Below are 18904 nucleotides of genomic sequence, written 5' to 3'. Positions count from 1 at the left end.
CCCAGTCTAGCTGTTTGCGTATGGCTGCCCGTCCAAAACAATATTCCCCATTCCTTTCCTCGTGGGCAGTGATTTGTACAGCTGCATAAAAACATGGACAGTTTGAAGTGAAAGGGTTGGATTTCACGGCGATGGACGAAGCAAGATGATTACCTGGATTTTTCTGTCCGTGCTCGTCACAACAGAAGTTTCTAGGGCGTCTGGAAATTGTCTAAAAACCGATTTTATAGGTAAGGTTAGCTACCATTGCAACTTGTATAAGTAGCCGCCATTCTTAAATTAAACTTGACGTCTGTTGTTTTCCTTCCCTAATTTGTTGTTGACACAAAGAATTTGGATTCCCCGCGGCTATGTTTATAAGTCCATGAATGATCATAATGTGAACTTTTTATGCGTTAATGCGCATAAAATTTGCTACATTTTCACGTCTGTACCGGAAAGATGCAACTCTATTTTATAATTTGCTCATTTCCTCATCTTTTAGGCGGTGAAAGTAGCATCAAAATTACTTTTATTTTAACAAATTTAAAAGGGTTTACTTAATTTGATGTTTCTCGATTTAAAAAATAAATGTTATTAAAGTTACAAAGTAGCAGTTAAATTTATAATTGGCTGAGTGCCAATGAAACCTCTATTTTGTTTTAAAGGTTTCATCTTATCTCATATAATAAGATAAAGGCCTTTATACAATCAACCATAGTGGTTAAGTAATTTGCTAATTTGCTTTCAGAGAAGAAAAGTAAAAAAAAAAAAAAAAACAGAGACAGACCAATGTCATCATGTTTGGTTTTGAGGCACAGACGCCACGCCATCATATGCAGTGCTGCAAACCCTGAAAACAGATTACTTTGTTTGAGACAGTAGCTGTAACATATTTTGCACAGAGTGTCTGAGTCTTAGGGCCTGTTTACATGGAAGGCGGGTACCCCGGCTAACCGAGTTACCCGGCTAACCGAGCTACCCTGGGCGAGCCAACTTTTCATACGTTTCTTAAGAAAACGTATTGAAGCCTTTACATGCTAGAAGGGTAACCCACCTTGCCGGGGCACTCGGTCTACTTGCCCGGGGCACCCTTCTAGGCGGGATAGCTTTTTGCCATGTAAACGGTTATGCCCGAGCTATCCCGGCTTGCCGGGATAAGTTTTTTTCGCGCGTGTTTTTAAATTAAATTTGAATTAATGGCATAAAATGTATACATTCTGGACCCAAACAGTGCTATTTGACCAAAATTAGATCAAATGAGTTTTATCTGTAGGCTGGAAAATTTTTCTTTGAGCAAGAGCTAATAAATTTGAAATTTTAGTAGGAATGATTATCCTAACTCACGAAACAACAAATTTAATTTCAATTTGGCGGCCAAAGACTGTTCAATTTCGATTGAATTTCCCCATAAATGGACGTACTAAAGTTCTAAGAGCTTGCACATAAAAATAAATAAGTTTGAAGACGGCTAGCCTTGATTATTTAGTAAAAAGTCATATTTTTCTAAAATCATTTGGAGCTACATGGTTTTCCCACGCTGTGACACGCTTCAATGACGCTGTCTCAACTCGGGTAGAAGGGCTGTGAATTCTGCATGTAAAGGCGGGCTATGTTTCATCCCTTCTAGCCGGGTAACTCGGTTAGCCGGAGCACCCTCCCTCCATGTAAACAGGTCCTTACACAACGTAACTAACAGCTTGTTGACCTAAGAGTGGTTGTATAATGTCAGGGCTGTCGCTAATTGAGATGTCAAGTTGTCAGTTTTATGCAATTAGCAAGGAGGAAATTTATCTGCTAAAAAGTTCTTTTGATTCTATTTTCAATTTTTTTGTATGAAAGTGCCAGGGGTTATATTCATAGTAGGTGGGGGAAATCCCTGCTCTATCCCTGGTGCGATTCTGGGAATATCCATGGTCTCCCGAGAAAGGTCATAAAAATTCGGAGGTGAAGGGGAGTTTCAAAATGCTTAAGTACAAAGGGGAACAACGGACGTATACAAAACATGGACCCGGGTCCATGGACCACCCCTGTGGACCCGGTCCATGGACCACCATGTGGACCCGGTCCATGGACCACCCCTGTGGACCACCCCTAATTTTCGAAAGAAAATCAATTGACGGCAGGTACCAAAACCCAAAACAACGAAATGAGACCACCGAAACGAAACGACCAAAACAAGCTAAACCACCAAAACGAATCCGCCGAAACAACTGAAACAGTAATCTCGTCGCCGGAAGGCGAGATCTGACCAAGTAAGAAAATTCAATTTTTTTGATTGGCTCTTTCAAAGCATGGCTGTCACAGCGCTAAAATTTGAACGTGCGATGTGGCCCCAAGGGAATTCAATGTCTGTATTTTATGCAAATTATAGATCATGCACGCAATCATAATATATTCATTTTTGGTACGTTTCGTTGTTTACAGTCGGCCTCAAAAGACAAGAAGATTTCGTTTTAGTTCTTTGTAGCATTATAAATCTATTTCAAAAGAATAACGATGTTTAAAAACAGAGAATCTGCCGTAAGAATATTTACGTTTGATTACGTGACTGGATCAAATTTGCATAAAATCTAGACATGTCTCAGACATTGCATGTAACCGCCGAATGTACAGTTTTTTTAAATCAAATATTTTTACCCGACCTAAAGCCTTCATAATTGCCTTTTGCTTAGTAAAATACTCTGCTAGACAACAAGACAAAATCACCGAAAACAAGCAAAACCTTTACCAGCTAACCGTAAACAGACTAACCGGAGTCCTAGTTGATTATGTTTCGTTTCGCTCGTTTCAACCGTTTCGGCGGTTTCGTTTTGGTCGTTTCAGTGGTTTCGCTAATTTGGTTTTGTTTCATTTCGTTGTTTTGTGTTTTAGTACCTGCCGTCAATTCATACCCTGTCCCCATTCTACACTTTGATTTTCTTTCGAAAATTAGGGGTGGTCCACAGGGGTGGTCCATGGACCGGGTCCACAAGGTGGTCCATGGACCGGGTCCACAGGGGTGGTCCATGGACCCGGGTCCATGTTTTGTATACGTCCGGGGAACAACACAATTTTATTTTTTTAAGCGTATGATAACGCATATTATACCAATAACATATACCCAACATATAGTCATTCTTGACTTTGTTGACTATTCAGGACACACAGCAAAAAGACACTTCAAGCTGTATGGTGATTCCATCTCTTTATTACCATTGAAACTGAGCTATAGTAGACGAGCATCTCAACAGATCTCTACTCAGGTGCTACGTATATTGTTAGAGGAAGTGTTAGGATATGAAGATGTTGTTATGGTCCCTGATGAATCTGGATTGTCAGTCAATAAAGCTCTCCAAAAGTTAACAGGATGTGGAAATCACAGGTATTAAATTCATGCGTATAGAGCTGATTAAAAGAGAACAAGGAAAGCTTGTTTCTGAATCTAGTACCACATTTGTACCAAGCGGGTTGATATCCCCCTCTGGTAATAAGCTGTTTTGCATGAAATTTTTTCCCCTGAAACTGGTTTTCCATGACTGAAAGTTTGTTCACCTCTTTTTGGTAAACATACTTTCAGCCTGGGCAAACCGGTTTAAAAAACAAGCAAACAAACAAACAAACAGGGGCAATTATGACAAGGCTCAACAGAACTCCTGAATTGCTGAGTAATGAAATAATAGAATGCTAAAGTCCCTCTCTTTTTTCATGGATACGCTTTTCTCCAAATAAATTATGACCCAAATAATGGTACCAAATTTTGGGGTAATACACTAGTCCTCTGGTTATGGAGCATACAAGGTTATTTAATTTTACAAACTCAGAAGTGTAAATTCAGAATCCTTTGTTTTGCTGATATTTCTGTGCAGAGTTAATTTTTACATTCTTGCAACTCATGTTTTTCCGTTGATTTTTTTCCATTACCTCAGATTATGATAGTAACTTTAAGACAATGAAAAACAAAAAAACAAACTGGTTTGAAAAATTTTAAACCAAAGAGAAATTTAGACCACAACATATACATTGTCGCCAAAATTTATACTCTTCTGTTTTCATGTTCAGCTGTCAAACCAGTGTTGTTCCAGATGTTATGATCAACACAGAGGTCTGGGTTCCACCTGGTTATCAGTATGACAAGTGGGTTGACAATCGGTTGGTGGATGAAGCTGGAACCATCACTGATCATGGAAGGTAACTTATATACCTGTCAAAAACTCCAATAATGATGATAATGATGATGATGATAATGATGACGATGATGGATAATTAAATTTTACTAATATCATAACAATTTAATCACAGTAAGCCTTTACTGTTATTGTCGTACAGGTTTGGATGGTATTTACCAACTTCTTTTGTTGAAAGCTTATGGAATGACAGCAGAATCATAGCCGATAGTTGGAGAGCATTAGAACTGCAGTCAGTGATAGGACAGTTATTACACAATGCCTCTCTACTCAATTCTTATATAAATATATCAGAATATAAAAACTCTTGCGAAGGTGTAACTGGTTGTAACAATGGCTGGCTTCATGGTGCAAAGTGCAGAGATGGTGATAACGCATTGCATTGTGCAGTTCTCTTGGCTGATTTTCCAGGTAAGCTTTCACTTTACCTTAGTATGTATCCTTCCATTTATGTTTTAAAACAATTTTATACATAAATTTTGTTTTCAAATAGTGCATAATGTACATGTAGAGGTGGCAAAGGGTGAATCAGAAACTTTGTGAAAAGTTGAGACTCATAATTATCTTTTCTGCAAGCCTTAGACTTTTTTAGCCTTGCAAAAGAAATCAAGACTACGAGACAGCCCCCCCCCCCAAAAAAAAAAAAAAACAACAAAAAAACAAACCATAAATTAAAAAAAAATATGAGTCAGTGAAACCTATGGAATTTGGCTTATATTTTGATGGACACATTATTTTTGAAAAAAAAAAATCATTTGCCACCCCTTATCATACTATTTCTGCCTGCAGTTAGACAGTATACGAATATATTTGTTGTGGTTTAATTTTTTCTTTGGTTTTAAATTTTTCAAACCAGTTGATTTTTATTTTTCATTGTCTTATGTTCATTAACATAATCTCAAACAAAGGGAAATAAAAATCAAACTGGTGAAAAAAACAAGAAAAAAACCACAACATATTCAAGTGATTTTTTTTTTATTTTTGTAGAACACTATGGATCAGTGATCAGACAACAGATCAACAGCCTTGGTTTGAATATATCAGTAGCATGGTTAGGCTCTGAGTTACAACATGTGATCAGAAGAGTGATAGGTCAGCCATACCTGCAGTTCAACTGGGAACCCAATGCTGTCTCAAGAACTAAGATGACAAGAATAAGCTTTCCTGCATGCAGGTATGTTTTGTTGTGTTTATGGACAAGATCCTGTACAGTTGTTCTCACAGTGGCTCTTCACCCAGGACTAGGGTATTGGCAAGTTATGTCAGGGGAATCTGATAAAGTACTGGGGGTAAACCCCAGGGGGGTACTCCGGGATCCAAGTGACGGGGATGTGCGAAGGATTTTTTGGGGGTCGATTTTCGATTCCGGGATTTTTTTGGGTAGGAGAATTTGGCAGGTATTTTTTTGGGTGACTTGATTTAAATAGGGGATTTTTTAAGGTATTAAAATCAAACTAAAATGCCTTGGCGCGGCCTTGGCAATTAAGGGGTAATTTGACTAGGGATTTTTTTGGTAATGTCGGGAGACCTAGGGATTTTTTTGGGTCCTGAGTTTTGCCTCCATTCGTTCATCCCCGTCACTTTGATCCCGGAGTACCCCCCTGGGGGGGGGGGGTAAACTGTGATAGACTAGCTAGCAACCCAGCCAGGGAGAGGGCGAGTAACAATATGCCTTGCTTCTTCATGCTGCAGGCACATGAGTTCAGAGCCAACTCCGACCAACCATCTTGCTTCTACATGAAGAATTGGATCAAACTCATTTGACCTCAGCTCTACCTTGACATGTTTGCATGTGTATAAACTGTAAAATCAAAGCTTTCAGATCAAGCACACTATAAAGCTATACATGTAAGCTAGATCAGACATTACCAGTGTACATGTTAGTGATAGCACAACTCTTGAATACAAACAAAGGTGTTTCCGAGAAATTTTGTGGCCAGTGTAGTAATTAACAGGGATCATTATTTTTTTTATTTTGTACTGTAATCAGATTATATGTATATTTCAGTGTACTAATTAAAATCCATTTATTCAAGCAATTACAACAATTGCCTTTCAACAATCTTTGTCTGATTGATATTAAGGTTTAAAGAACTTTGTTGTGTTTTTTTTTCAGTGCTGGTGTGTCCTTTATCAAAGCCATATCATCTCAGCAGGATTATTACAACTGTGATTTCCCCCCTAGCCACCTGCATAAATTTTCTTGGCGAAAAATTCAAGACAATGCCCCTGATGTGTATTACCTGTTGTCAAAAATGCACTTTGACAAAGACACGCTTGATAACCTCTTGCAAAAACATAAGAATGGCGGAGGTAATTTAACAAGCCAGGAAGTTGCTTGTGATTGGGTACGGCAGACTGGAGATGTTTGGATGTCATGGCTGCCTCCTGGCAGTCTTAACAAGGTGCCAGTTTATCTTGGAGGCATGTTTCCATTATCAGTCAGTGAGGACGCGGTGTGGAGCAGGCCTGGAATTCTGCAGGGTAAGTTTATGTTTTGTCATAAGGTTGCTTGCGATTAGGGAGGTCTGGTGGGCTGGACTGCAGGTCAGTTTGTAAGAGGTACATTTAACAAATAATTATTCCATGAGTGTGCGTTGGATATGAGATGGTAGATAGCCAATGAGGTGCATGGCTCTGATTTGGCTATAACTATCTCATATCCAACAAGTGTGAATGGAATAACTCCCTGGTTTTTCTCGATGTGTACACCTACCAAATTTGTGGTCCTTGGTATATGAGCTCTTATACCATGGCCTGTAAATCAATCAAAACTCAGGAATAACAATATATCATGGCTAGTGTTTAAGAATATTATGGTATGTCAATTGTGCTGTTCCAGAAAATATCCAGACTCCTCCCATAGAAGTTTTTATCACAATCCCTCCAGAAATTATTACTTTCCTTTAAAAACTTTCCATGGCTTTTGAACCCACCCTGCTTCTCCTACTCCTTGGATGGGAATATATGGATATGTTGTGGTTTAATTTTCTTTTGGTTTAAAATTTTTCAAACCAGTTTGATTTTGATTTCCCTTTGTTTGAGATTATGTTAATGAACATAAGACAATGAAAAATCAAAATCAAACTGGTTTGAAAAATTTTAAACCAAAGATAAAATTAAACCACAACAGATATTTCCTTGAATGTTTCAACTGAGACTGATCTTGGAGTTGAACTATATGTGGTCAGTTGTGGAATGTAGACAGCGCAGGAAGGTTTGGTGGCAAAGGGAGTGCTGGAATGCTTGTTGTGCATATTTGTAGCTAAAAGTTTTCAGTGTTTAAATGTTCAAAGGTTTACTGGTTTTAGGCTATCTATTAAAGCAAACTTGACATTATGTGTGTGTTTGGTATATCTAAGAGGTAAAAATAAATTTGAGCCACACCCACATAACAGTAATCTCACTGGTCCTTTCTTAAGGGGGGCAGTGGGGGGGGGGGGAGGGGGGGTTCATCTTAAAATTTGTAGACTCATTTCCCTGTCCCTTTTGTTTGTGAGTCCTCTCCCTGGGCAAAAGAGTCACAATGAAATCAAAAGGGGAAGCTTCAAGCCATGCAGCCCATACTGCCATAGCCTTTCCCGGTTTCTGTAGCTAGGAGTATTTCTACTCCCCCTCCCTGTATGGGATGTTAGTCCATCGACTATGAGAGTTAAGTGTATTGCCCAAGAACACAACACTGTGACCCCAGCCAGGGCTGGAACTCCAAACACTCGATCCGGATTGCGGTGCACTAACCATTTAGGCCACCGTGTCTCCTCCACGATGAATCAGCCACCTTAGTAATGCAGTGCAGTGAATTCAAAATAAATTATCTTGTTCTTTGTCTTAGGGGCATTGATGGCTTTAGAGAAAATCAACCAAGATAACAAGATTCTCAGTAGTTACAGCTTAGAACTCATCATAGAAGACACCCAGTGCAAAACAGCTCTCATTCTCGATGCATTCATTGAGTTCATGTCACAGGCACACAATAAATCAATAGTCGGTATCTTAGGTCCAGCCTGTTCAGTTCAAACTGAGATAATTGCCGAAGTTGCACCTTTATATAATACCATCGTCATGGGTTACAGTGTGGAAGGTGTTGCACTGGCAGATCGTGACAAATACCCGCTTTTCTTCCGAACCTCTCCCAGCTATGCTGAATTTAAATTTGCCTATGCCACAATATTTGAGTTCTTTCAGTGGAAGCAGTATGCAACACTGACAGATACCAACTATGTGTCGCAGACTGTGACAGACACTCATGAGTATTTAGAGAGCAGAGGGATTGACCTTGTTTATGCAAGACAGATTGCAAATCAAGACAGTGTTGATATTGAGACTTATGTGAGGTCCTTGAAAGAGAGCTCAGCAAAGATTATCATTGCTACTTTGTTTGAGGGTCTGGCAAAAGCTGTTGTGTGTGAAGCATATAAGCAGGTTAGAAAATGTTAATATGTTATTGTATATACAACCCTCCAAGTTTATTTTTTTTTCCTTAGTGGCCATTTGGCCACCGACTGCCCAAGTTTGGTCACCAGTGAAAACTTTTAGTGGCTAAATTCAGCTCACCCTTTCAATCCTTCTTCTCAATTTTAGTCGCCAGGCTGGTGACTTTGGCTCTAATTTAGTTGCCAGCTCCAAAATTTTAGTCACCATGGCGACTAAAATGGTCTTACCGTATTTATTCGATTTAAATTTTTGGACCTTGCGGGTGTGCGCTTATTCGAGGCTGGGTGCTTATTAAATTTTTACCATTTTTAGCAAGTAGACGTACAACTAAACGTGAAGGTGTACGAAAGCTGGGAGGGTTGTGCCCAGTGCAAAATGCTATTGTTTTTTATAGAGGCACTCATAGCAATATTGGAAAGTTTGTTGTAGTGAGGACTTGTTAAAATAGGGGCTTATTACTAATAATACATGTATGAGTGCTTATTAAACGAAATAATTATTCAAAGGCATTAGGGGCATTTAATATTATTTTGAGAGGTGCTTAGTGAAATGAGCCTGCTGTGATGCTAAATCAATTAGGGTACATTATGTGTAAATTTATGCATTCAGTTGTTATTTTGTACAGTGTATAACAAATGCACTGCCATCTTATCTTATTTGAATGGCTTTTTTAGGGCTTGACTCCACAGAATGGCTACGTTTGGTTTCTGCCTTCATGGCTAGCAGATAGCTGGTGGCATGTGGATCTTGCTGATCTGCATGGCCACACAACTGATGGGATGCTGAATGTACCTTGCTCAAGTGCCGACATGAAGGAGTTTGTCAGTGGAGGATATTTCTCACTCTCTAATGCCTTCTTTGGTACTGACTGGACCAAAATACTCAGCGGAGGTACTGTGGGTCAGTGGAGACAAGAATATGAAAAGAGAGTTCAGAAACAGGTGATTCAATCTACGGTACTAAGTTTATCTTTCTATCTGGTTGCCACTATTGTCAAGTATGCACTGCACTTGCAAAACTAAGGGCAGCTTTCAAATAAGTGTTAATTGAGAGGAATTGCTCTGGGTTTGCATACTTAACTATGCTTTGTTTTTTTTTTTTTTGTTTTTTTTTTCAAATCCTACCACCTCCTTAACCAATCTGATGCAAAATCAAAGCAAAAACTACAGCGTTACTGTAACTGTGATACCAATGGGCAACATGTTTTCCATACTTATAACTGTTTAGAATATAAAATATTATGTGGATAAGTTTGCATTGTGTTCTTATTGGTTTATTGTGTTGATTGTGTTTCTTCTGACTGACCATTGTACAATGTAGAACTTGCTTTCTTTAGTGCTCACAATGAAAACTGCTCTAATAACCTAAGTAAATACATGGCATTTCACAATACCATTACGAGTCACTGTGTAACTCGAGGGCAGTTTTGGCGAGTGAGCGCTTGAAACAAAAAAACTTGAGTGAAAAAGGACTTCTGGATGGTAAAAGATTTTTCTTTCCCCTCCCTTACATTTCAGCCTCACTCCCACTCTCCTGCCCATTTGTCCACTCGTCCTGAAAACCCTGCAACACTTGACTGAATATTCAGTGCTTGTGTGTCCAAATTATGCTTGCACTGCAGTGATGCCCCCACTTATACCTTGTAACTGATATTTTGTAGGGTCATACACCATCAGGATATGCCAGTTTTGCCCATGATGCTGTGTGGGCCTATGCATTGGCGCTGGATAAACTCTTTAAGTCTTATCCTGCCAGGCTGGATACAATAAGAACTAATCACACAACACAGTGAGTATTTTTTTTGTTTCACTGAGAAAGTTGTTACATACATGTATCATTTAATTTTAGTAGAACATGTGTGCTCCATGTTCTACTATGGTTTCTTAATAGCATCATAGCAATACTCTTATCCAAGACTTCTATGCATAATTTCTGTATTATTTTGCTGTACAAGGCAAGTCTGGATAAAACCCTAGTGTGTGACCATTTAAATGAAAGCTATTGAGCAGTACTTTCACGTAGTACTCTTAATTATGCGGTTCAAGGTGGATCTACTGTAATTTTATGTCTGTGTATAAAACCCTAATGTGTGACCATCCAAATGAAAGCTACTGAGAAGTACCTCCATGTGGTACTGTTCATAATGCTGTACAAGGTGGTTTTACAAGTTTTTACAAGTTGTTATTACGGATTTTGGTATCCTAATCATTTTGAATTTTAACAGTCAATTTGGGAGTAAAGGTTTAAAAGGGTCAATAAAAGGAACTCTTTTCCAATGGCCAATATATCACATAGAATTTCAATAACTCTTTGTTCCTTTACAGGCTCTTGAAAAGCTATCTACAGCAGACCAACTTCAGTGGTGTGTCAGGCAGGGTGATTTTCAGAGATGGTGAGCGTTACCTTCCCACTGTTGAGATAGCACAGCGCTTCTCCAGCAGGAAGGCGACAGTGGGACGTGTGCTTCCTGACATGTATGAACACTGTGGCAAAAGCAGAGGGTGTTTAGAAATGAATGAAACCAGCATTCTGTGGCCAGGAGGGAGCAGACCTACTGATGGTAGATCACGTAAGTGTCATGTATTCTTCTACCTATGATCAAGACTTGCATTTAAAGCGGCAGTATCACAAGAAGTTTTGTTAGTTTTTGTGTTAACTATGCTAGAAGTATGAGGGTGCACTCTCTGATCAACAAAATAACCTTTTAACAAAAACTGAAGGATAGGCGTAAATTCATTCTCCAAGATTTGAATAAATCGCAATCAGTGGTTTTTAAGTGATTTTCTTTTAAATAACACTGTCAAACTTGAAAACAACTTTTCAAAGATTTAGGTCACTTCTTTCCTATCAGTCCGTAGGCAAACCACTTTTTTGACAATTTTCTTTTACTTGTACAGTGCGTTTTAGCAAGTCCCGACCACTATCCTTGGAGTTCCAATTAATACCAACACTTTCATGGCATTTTCAAGTAGCACTAAATGTTGGTGACACTGCCCCTTTAGGAGTGTCTTACAATTTCAACTAAAGGAACATCAATCAATCAATCAATCAATCAATCAATCAATCAATCAATCAATCAATCAGTCAATCAATCAGTCAGTCAGTCAGTCAGTCAGTCAGTCAGTCAGTCAGTCAGTCAGTCAGTCATTCAATCAATCAGTCAGTCTGTTAATCAATCAATCGACGGTTTACGTTTTTCGCTGCCGTTTATCATTTAAACGGACCTCTCATGAAACAGAAGTTGAAATCTAAATCGGTTCAAAAGTCACGTCTGTCAGTAGTGATTGGTGTTTCGATCCGTTATGTTTGTTTCTGTTTTTCAAGGTTTGTTGGCTATCGCCATAGTTATGATTGACGGCAGGCTAGAAAAGGCTAGAACAGATTTTGCTTATGGATGTATTGTTGTTTTTGCATCAACCATTTCTCTATCTTTCTCTAGACCCGTCTGCCCACCAGGTGTGTTCTGTGGAGTCATTCAGAGCAGCTCTTGGTGTCTCATGCGCTGGAGCAATCGCTGTGATAAATGCAATAGGTAAGTCGTATAATGAAGTAATTTTTTTAGAGTTCTCGCGAGTGTTGCTAGTTTTTTTGTGTAGATTTGTCGCACATCTATGGCAACATAGTCCTTAAATTAATAATGGATTTATCGATCAATGTAGTAGTGCTTCAAAATGTAAAGATAACGAACTCTAAGAACTCGTATATCCCAATTATTGACGTGAGGATCTCTGCGAAGATTTGCCGAACATCTATGACAAGTAGACACACGCAGTCCTTAAATTTAAGAATAGATTTATCGATCACTGTAGCAGTAAAATGTAAAGACAACGAAGTTTAAGAGCTCCTGTTTCCCGTATAAACACGAGGAATTAAACTCGGGGTCGTCTTTAATCATGGGTTAACGGTAATCGAACAAGCCGGCCATGAGCCATAATGAGTGAGTGTACATCATAGTTAGTACTATGGTTTGCCGAGGTCTACATTATTGTTTCAAAAAACGAGCGCTACGTGCTTTAGCCAATCAGAACAGAGAAGTAGATTTCTCAACCAATCACGAGCAATCACGATTCGAGTTTCGTGCGTTTTCCCGCGCTTCGCGTAGGTTCCATATTTTTACTGCGTGTTCTGATTGGTTTAAAGTACTGAAAGACTATGGTCATAAAACGATCGAAAAACCTTATGGTTTGTGTTTGTTTCTCCAGCTATCGGCTTGTTTCTCGTCGTTGTTATAACTCTCATATGGATCTGCATCAAGAGGAGGTAGGAAAACTCTCTTTTAATTTCGAGGTTGAAATTGTAATTCTTAGTTAATGATTAGCCCTGTTTCCCGGTTAAACTGAGGTGGAGTTAGTCTAAATTCCTGCGCATCGTCAAAGTATAGGGTTTCGTTCACTGACAACACAACGAGCCAAAATATTTTAGAGATAACGTATTTGCCTTACGCGCAATCGTTAGAAAAAAGGTATAATCAGAATTCTGCTTTCATTGGTTTAATATCGAGGCCTGAGAACAAAAAACTTGATCAGCTCACTTTTCACAGTCTAAATCCTGCCTAATTTGGAACTGACTGTGTTTAATTTAAGTTTTGTAGGGAGTGGTATCGAAGAAATCAAACAAAATGTAAATTGTCTTAAAAAAGTGGAGAAATTGTCAATAATTATTCTTCTTGATCGTCTAAAAGAACCAAACTGCGAACAAGAAATTTGACCGTTACGTGAAACGTCAGTTGTTTTACCACCGCTGTCTGAAAGCGATAACGCGCGCTCTTACAACCATCAAATTTCTTTGGGTTGAAATATTCCATACATTTTATAGCAGAATTTTATTTTGCTGTTTAGCATTTGCTGATCATTTTCAAACAAAGGTTAACGATCAAATAGTTAATTTAATTATGCTTGAATCAGCGAGCGCGCGGCGAGTCGCGCGTGACTGCACGCGCAAGTGCAAATGACGAAACAGATAAAATGAAAAACGTCACAGACGAACTAAAAGAACAAATTTGTTCAGAGTCAGAGAAAGATGTATGTAAAGCAGAAGCGCGAAAAGCCTTTTTTTCGCGATTTGTTTATTACCATTTGCCTCTGTATTCCTTTTGTGGTCATTGTTTTCGCAAAAGATCTGATATCTTTTGCTCGGAAAGTTAACACTTACGTTCAAAGCGAGTGGAAAAAGTTTAATGATATTCACGGACATCGCCGGAGCGCCGAGCAGCATACGGAACCAGCATCGATTGCGCACATAAAAGGCGAAGACCCAGTACCTGGTTGCTATCCACAAACGACTTCTAACAATGTCGAAAGTGGTCGTTTTAAGGAGACAACTCAACAGACCATCAAGAAAGCACAGAATTACACAGAAAAAAAGGACACACCAGCTAACAAACAGCGCAAGGTGGGTTTGGTTAAAATACAGCCGCCGCGACCTGTAGTAAACCAGTTAGCTGTAGAACGTCGTCGTTTGATGCAAACAACTCATCAAAGCAACAGGACTGCGCAAAATTTCTTAGAAAAGAAAAACACATCAGCTAACAAACAGCGCATGGTGGGTTTGGTTAAAATACAGCCGCCGCGACCTGTAGTAAACCAGTTAGCTGTAGAACGTCGTCCTTTGATGCAAACAACTCATCAAAGCAACAGGACTGCGCAAAATTTCACAGAAAAGAAAAACACATCAGCTAACAAACAGCGTAAGGCGGGTTTGGTTAAAATACAGCCGCCACAGCCTGTAATAAACCAGTTATCTGTAGAACGTCGTCGTTTCATGCAAACAACTAATCAGACCAACACGACTGTGCATAACTCATTGACTACTTGCAAGCAGCAAGAGGTGTTTTTGTTTTCAGTACAGCCGCCGCCTCCACCTGTGGAGCAAGTAACTGTAAAAAACGCCAGTGTTCGAAGTGAAGAGAATGTTGCCCCTACTCGGCGAGTGGTGTCTGACATTAACGTCGAAAAAACTGTTGCTAGTGACCATAACAGTGTTCACTGTCACAAAGATGCTCCAGCCTCAAAAGAATTGAAGAAAAGATCCCAGCTCTACCTCTACTTTCTTTTCGCTGGACATGCTGTGGTAAATGCGCTGTTATTTGTGCCGCGTAAAAGTTACGCTTATGGTAAACGCGTGTGGAAGGATTTCAATGATATTCACGGAGATAGCTCGGCAGACTTTCCGTACACGGAGCCCGCATTTATAGCTTACCTCAAAGGCGAAGAAGGGGCGCCGTTTATAGACAATCCACACATTAGGTTTTCGAAGACATCTTCTAGAAACCCGAAGAACGTTTCAGCAGAAAGCAAGGTCGTAGAGAAGAGCAACCAACGCCAAGAAAAAAAATGGAATGTAAGAACCAAGCTCTACTGCCACTTTCGTCGCGCTGGAAATGTTGTGGTATATGCGCTGTTGTTTGTGCCGCGTAAAATTTACGCTTATTTTCAACGCGTGTGGAAGGATTTCAATGATATTCACGGAGATAGCACGGCGGACCTGCCGTACACCGAGCCTGCATTTGTTGCGTACCTCAAAGGCGAAGAAGGGGCGCCGTTTATTGACAATCCGCACATAAGGTTTTCGAATTCAGCTTCAAGAAACATGAATAATGTTTCGGTGGATAGCGAGATCGTTGACAGCAGGAACGAATGCCAACGACAAAACGAGCATGTAACCCTGGGAGTTAGTTTAGTGCGTCTTGTTAAAGGATTGTATTCTCGTATCAGAAACGCTATTTCAGCTGTAATCTTCCGCTGCTGTCATTTAACATCCCGTCTTCGAGTGAGCGGAGAGAAACACGCAACAACATCCCAACATGATAGACGCTCCTCCTGCAGTGTCAGGAAAGAGACTATAGCCACCTATCCTTCACCTGCTTATGCAGTAACGCCAGAGCGAGGTCGTTTATTTAAGTGCTTCGGTGTGCCGCCATGGACAGCTTGGAATTCGCATGCTCCACTCAACACTGGAATGGACACTGGTCCAAAGCTGTTCAGTTCCTCGCAGCAGTCTGGGGTTGGAAAAGAACAGTGGAACGCTTCTCCAACTGTTGGCAAACGAGCTGAGACGCAGGCTCAGTGGTCCGCTAAAGGTAAAACACACAGAGAGGTTATGCAGCCATCCTTTTCCGCTTCCAAAGTGGATTCTGCTGCCACAACTTCAGAGCGTAAAAGCGCGACAGAGGAGAAGCCAAAGAAAGTACCCCCACGTGTCAACTCACCCGGACATGTGAACGTTTCTGCACCTACTCCATCAAAGACTGGTGTGTACACTGGTCCAAAACTGTTCAGTTGCGGCTGGGACGCGTCTCCGACTTTTGGCAAACGAGTTGAGACGAAGGTTGAGTTGTCCGCCAAAGACGAAACACACACAGAGATTATGCCATTATCATCTCTCGCTTCTAATGTGGATTCTGCTGGTAGGACTCAGGAGTGTAAAAGCGAGGCAGAAGAAAAGGCACACGCTCATGCACCATCTACACCAGCTGAAGAACAGGCCATGCCACGTTTAATTCGACCAGCCGATATGTACGTCCCCGCTCGTGTTACAGCTGAGGAACAAGAGGAGAAATCTCCGATACTTGCGCATTCAAGTCAAATGTGGTCTGCTAATGTCTGTTCAGATTCACAAGTCTTTCAATCTCAGACCATTGGAGACTCTTCGGCTGAAGATCGGATCGATGTCTCTAGAGGAAAGCGAGCAATGATCGAGGAAGACAGCGAGGACGAGTCCTGGCACGACCAAGCTTCTGTTAGAAAGACACAAAATCCGCCATCAGAGTTGAGAAACGCTAAAAGAAAAGCTGAAGGAAGCATAAGTACCAGGTCAAAGTGTTCGCCTCCTAGAAATGTTTCAAGACAAAGACATCGAGTACACGCACGAAAACTTGAGACAGTTGCAACAGTGCTCCCTGAGCTTATGGAGGCAATGGAGAGTCCGCTAGAAAAGCCATTTACTGTATCACCTGAGCCAATGGAGACAGGCGGAGAGGAGAAGGCAGTGGTATTTCCATTTGGAGTTGCGGGTAAAACTAATCAGCCATTAGTGAGTGGAATCTCTGTTGAACAGATTGAACCAATGGATATAGACCAAAAGCCAAGTGAGATTTCATCTGGCGAAAGCGAATCAGAGGCAATGGAAACCAACCAGGGATCTGTTTTTAACAAGTTTTCATTTGCATGGGAGAACGTTATGCAATCATTCCTTTATCAGCCAGTGGAAGAGATGGAAACAGAGCTTGAGCCAGTACCGGCGGCCACGCCCTGTGTTGCACAGCTAGAGGCAATAATGGAAACGATGCAAGAGCCAGTTACGGCTTCAATGCCATTTGGACAGTTTGAGAGTTTTCAGTGGCCATTTGCTACAGGAGTTGAAGCACCACAGGCAACCTTTACAGTTTCACAGAAAGAAACCACGGAAACCAACCACGAGCAGGCTGATGCTTGTAATCCTGTGACGACTTCATCTGGTAGCCTGGTGGATGTCAAGAGGCCATTAGCTCCTACAGCAGGTGCGGTAAAGGAGGAAACCGTTTCGATACAGACGCCGGCTGCTGGTCAAGCAATGATGCAACCTGTGATGAAACCAGCCATGCCATCGCCATCGCCATCGCCATCGCCATCGCCAATGACAAAACCAACCACGCCACCACCATTGGTGAAAACAGAGACGCAGTCTTTAACGCCACCCAGTGCAACAGTTTACAGCGAACTTCTCCAGAGAATGGAAGACAAACTTAGCAACGATTCAAGCTTGGGAACCATTGAACACCAGCAAGTTGTTGCTGTTGAGACAGACCAGACAAATGCACCAAAGCAGTTGACAATGGCACAACCCAGTGCAACAATTAATAGCGAGCATCTCCAGAGAATGGAAGAAAAACTTAACAACAATCCAAGCGTTGCATCCATTGAACAGCAGAGGTTGATAGCTGTTGAGACAGACCAGTCAAACGAAACAAATACTTTGACAATGGAACAACCCAATGCAACAATGTATAGCGAGTATCTTCTGAGAATGGAAAACAAACTTAACTACGAACCAAACGTTGCATCCATTGAACACCAGAAGTTAGTTGCAGTTGAAACAGACCAGACAGACGCAACGAATACTTTGACAATGGGACATCCCAGTGCAGCAATTTATAGCGAACATCTGCTGAAAATGGAAGACAAACTTAACAACGATCCAAGCTTGGGAACCATTGAACAGCAGAGGTTGGTTGCTGTTGAGACAGACCAGACAGACGCAACAAATTATTTGACAATCGAACAACCCAGTGCACAAATTTACAGCGAGTATCTTCTGAGAATGGAAGACAAATTTAACAATGACCCAGGCGTTGCATCCATTGAACAGCAGGAGCTGGTTGCCGTTGAGACAGACCAGTCAAACGCACCCAACAAGTTGACAATGGAACAACTTCAACTTCTAATTATGCCTGAAGATCCTTATTTATTGGATTCGGACTCAGACGACGAATACTCCGATGGAGACTCAGAAGATGAACCTGAGTTGGACATAGCAACGATTGCCGAGTTCTCACAACTGGGCGTTGAGCCAGAACATGAACAACTTATAATGAAGTTACTAACAGAAAAAGAATTGGCCTCGGAGAAGTAAACCATTTGAAAACTTTTAATTTGTTGGTAAACCATTTGAAGACTCAGTTTAAGTTGTTGGTAAACCATTTGAAGACTTTGGAGTTGTTGCTAATTAAAGCAACCCGTGTACATTATCACGAAGTATTTATTTTTTTGAAACGAAATGAACGCGTATTAACAGAAAACTAAGAGTTACGCGTTCGCCATTTTGTCACTTTTAACCGAAGTAAATTCAGTGCGCGATTGATGTTATCAGTGACAAATCAATGTGATAGAATGAGTCGTTGGACGTGAAATTTTGTAAATAGTGTAAATAGAAGTGTCAGAAGATAGTTTCGTTGTTCCAAGCGGATAATTTAGCGTTCTTCTGATAGGGAATGGCTTTTATATATTTTGTTCATTAAGTAAAGTAAAAATGGCGGGTATGTTTAACCGCGTATTGTAAGAGAAATTAAATAATAACTTAAATGAAAGCTAAACACTGATCTCATATGTCTGATATTTGGAGAGTTTGGGGATTGGGGTGGGGGTGGGGAGGAGCTGGGGTGGGGTCGGGAAGGAGCTGGGGTGGGGGTGGGGAGGAGCTGGGGTGGGGTCGGGAAGGAGCTGGGGTGGGGGTGGGGAGGAGCTGGGGTGGGGTCGTCAAGGAGAAAAAAGGAGATGACGAGTTGCGACTGAAGGCGTAAGGGAGTTCACACCCTCCATGAAACCATATCAACACTCATCTCATCTGAT

At 40.7% G+C, this 18904-nt stretch overlaps 1 protein-coding gene across 2 annotated transcripts; it reads left to right on the top strand.

Annotated features, from left to right (window-relative positions):
* Nucleotides 1–5: 5 nt before the first annotated feature.
* Nucleotides 6–12866, top strand: LOC144651661 (uncharacterized). 2 transcript variants are annotated; one of them, XM_078511611.1, is made up of 12 exons: nucleotides 6–230; nucleotides 3121–3343; nucleotides 4033–4149; nucleotides 4288–4556; nucleotides 5133–5319; nucleotides 6262–6629; nucleotides 7978–8567; nucleotides 9254–9520; nucleotides 10240–10367; nucleotides 10904–11148; nucleotides 12019–12111; nucleotides 12782–12866. In XM_078511611.1, the coding sequence occupies exons 1-12, from the start codon at nucleotides 146–148 to the stop codon at nucleotides 12841–12843; spliced, it is 2634 nt and encodes an 877-aa protein (XP_078367737.1). In that variant the 5' UTR covers nucleotides 6–145; the 3' UTR covers nucleotides 12844–12866. The 2 variants fall into 2 exon arrangements, with proteins under 2 accessions (XP_078367737.1, XP_078367736.1); XM_078511610.1 differs by having other exon boundaries at nucleotides 7–230; nucleotides 4021–4149.
* Nucleotides 12867–18904: the final 6038 nt, after the last annotated feature.

This window comes from Oculina patagonica, chromosome 4, assembly GCF_052425735.1.
Source record: "Oculina patagonica isolate OP01 chromosome 4, crgOcupat, whole genome shotgun sequence".
NCBI lineage: Eukaryota > Metazoa > Cnidaria > Anthozoa > Scleractinia > Oculinidae > Oculina > Oculina patagonica.
The sequence above is the reverse complement of the archived record's forward strand: the minus strand, read 5'-3'. Positions and strand labels throughout refer to the sequence as shown.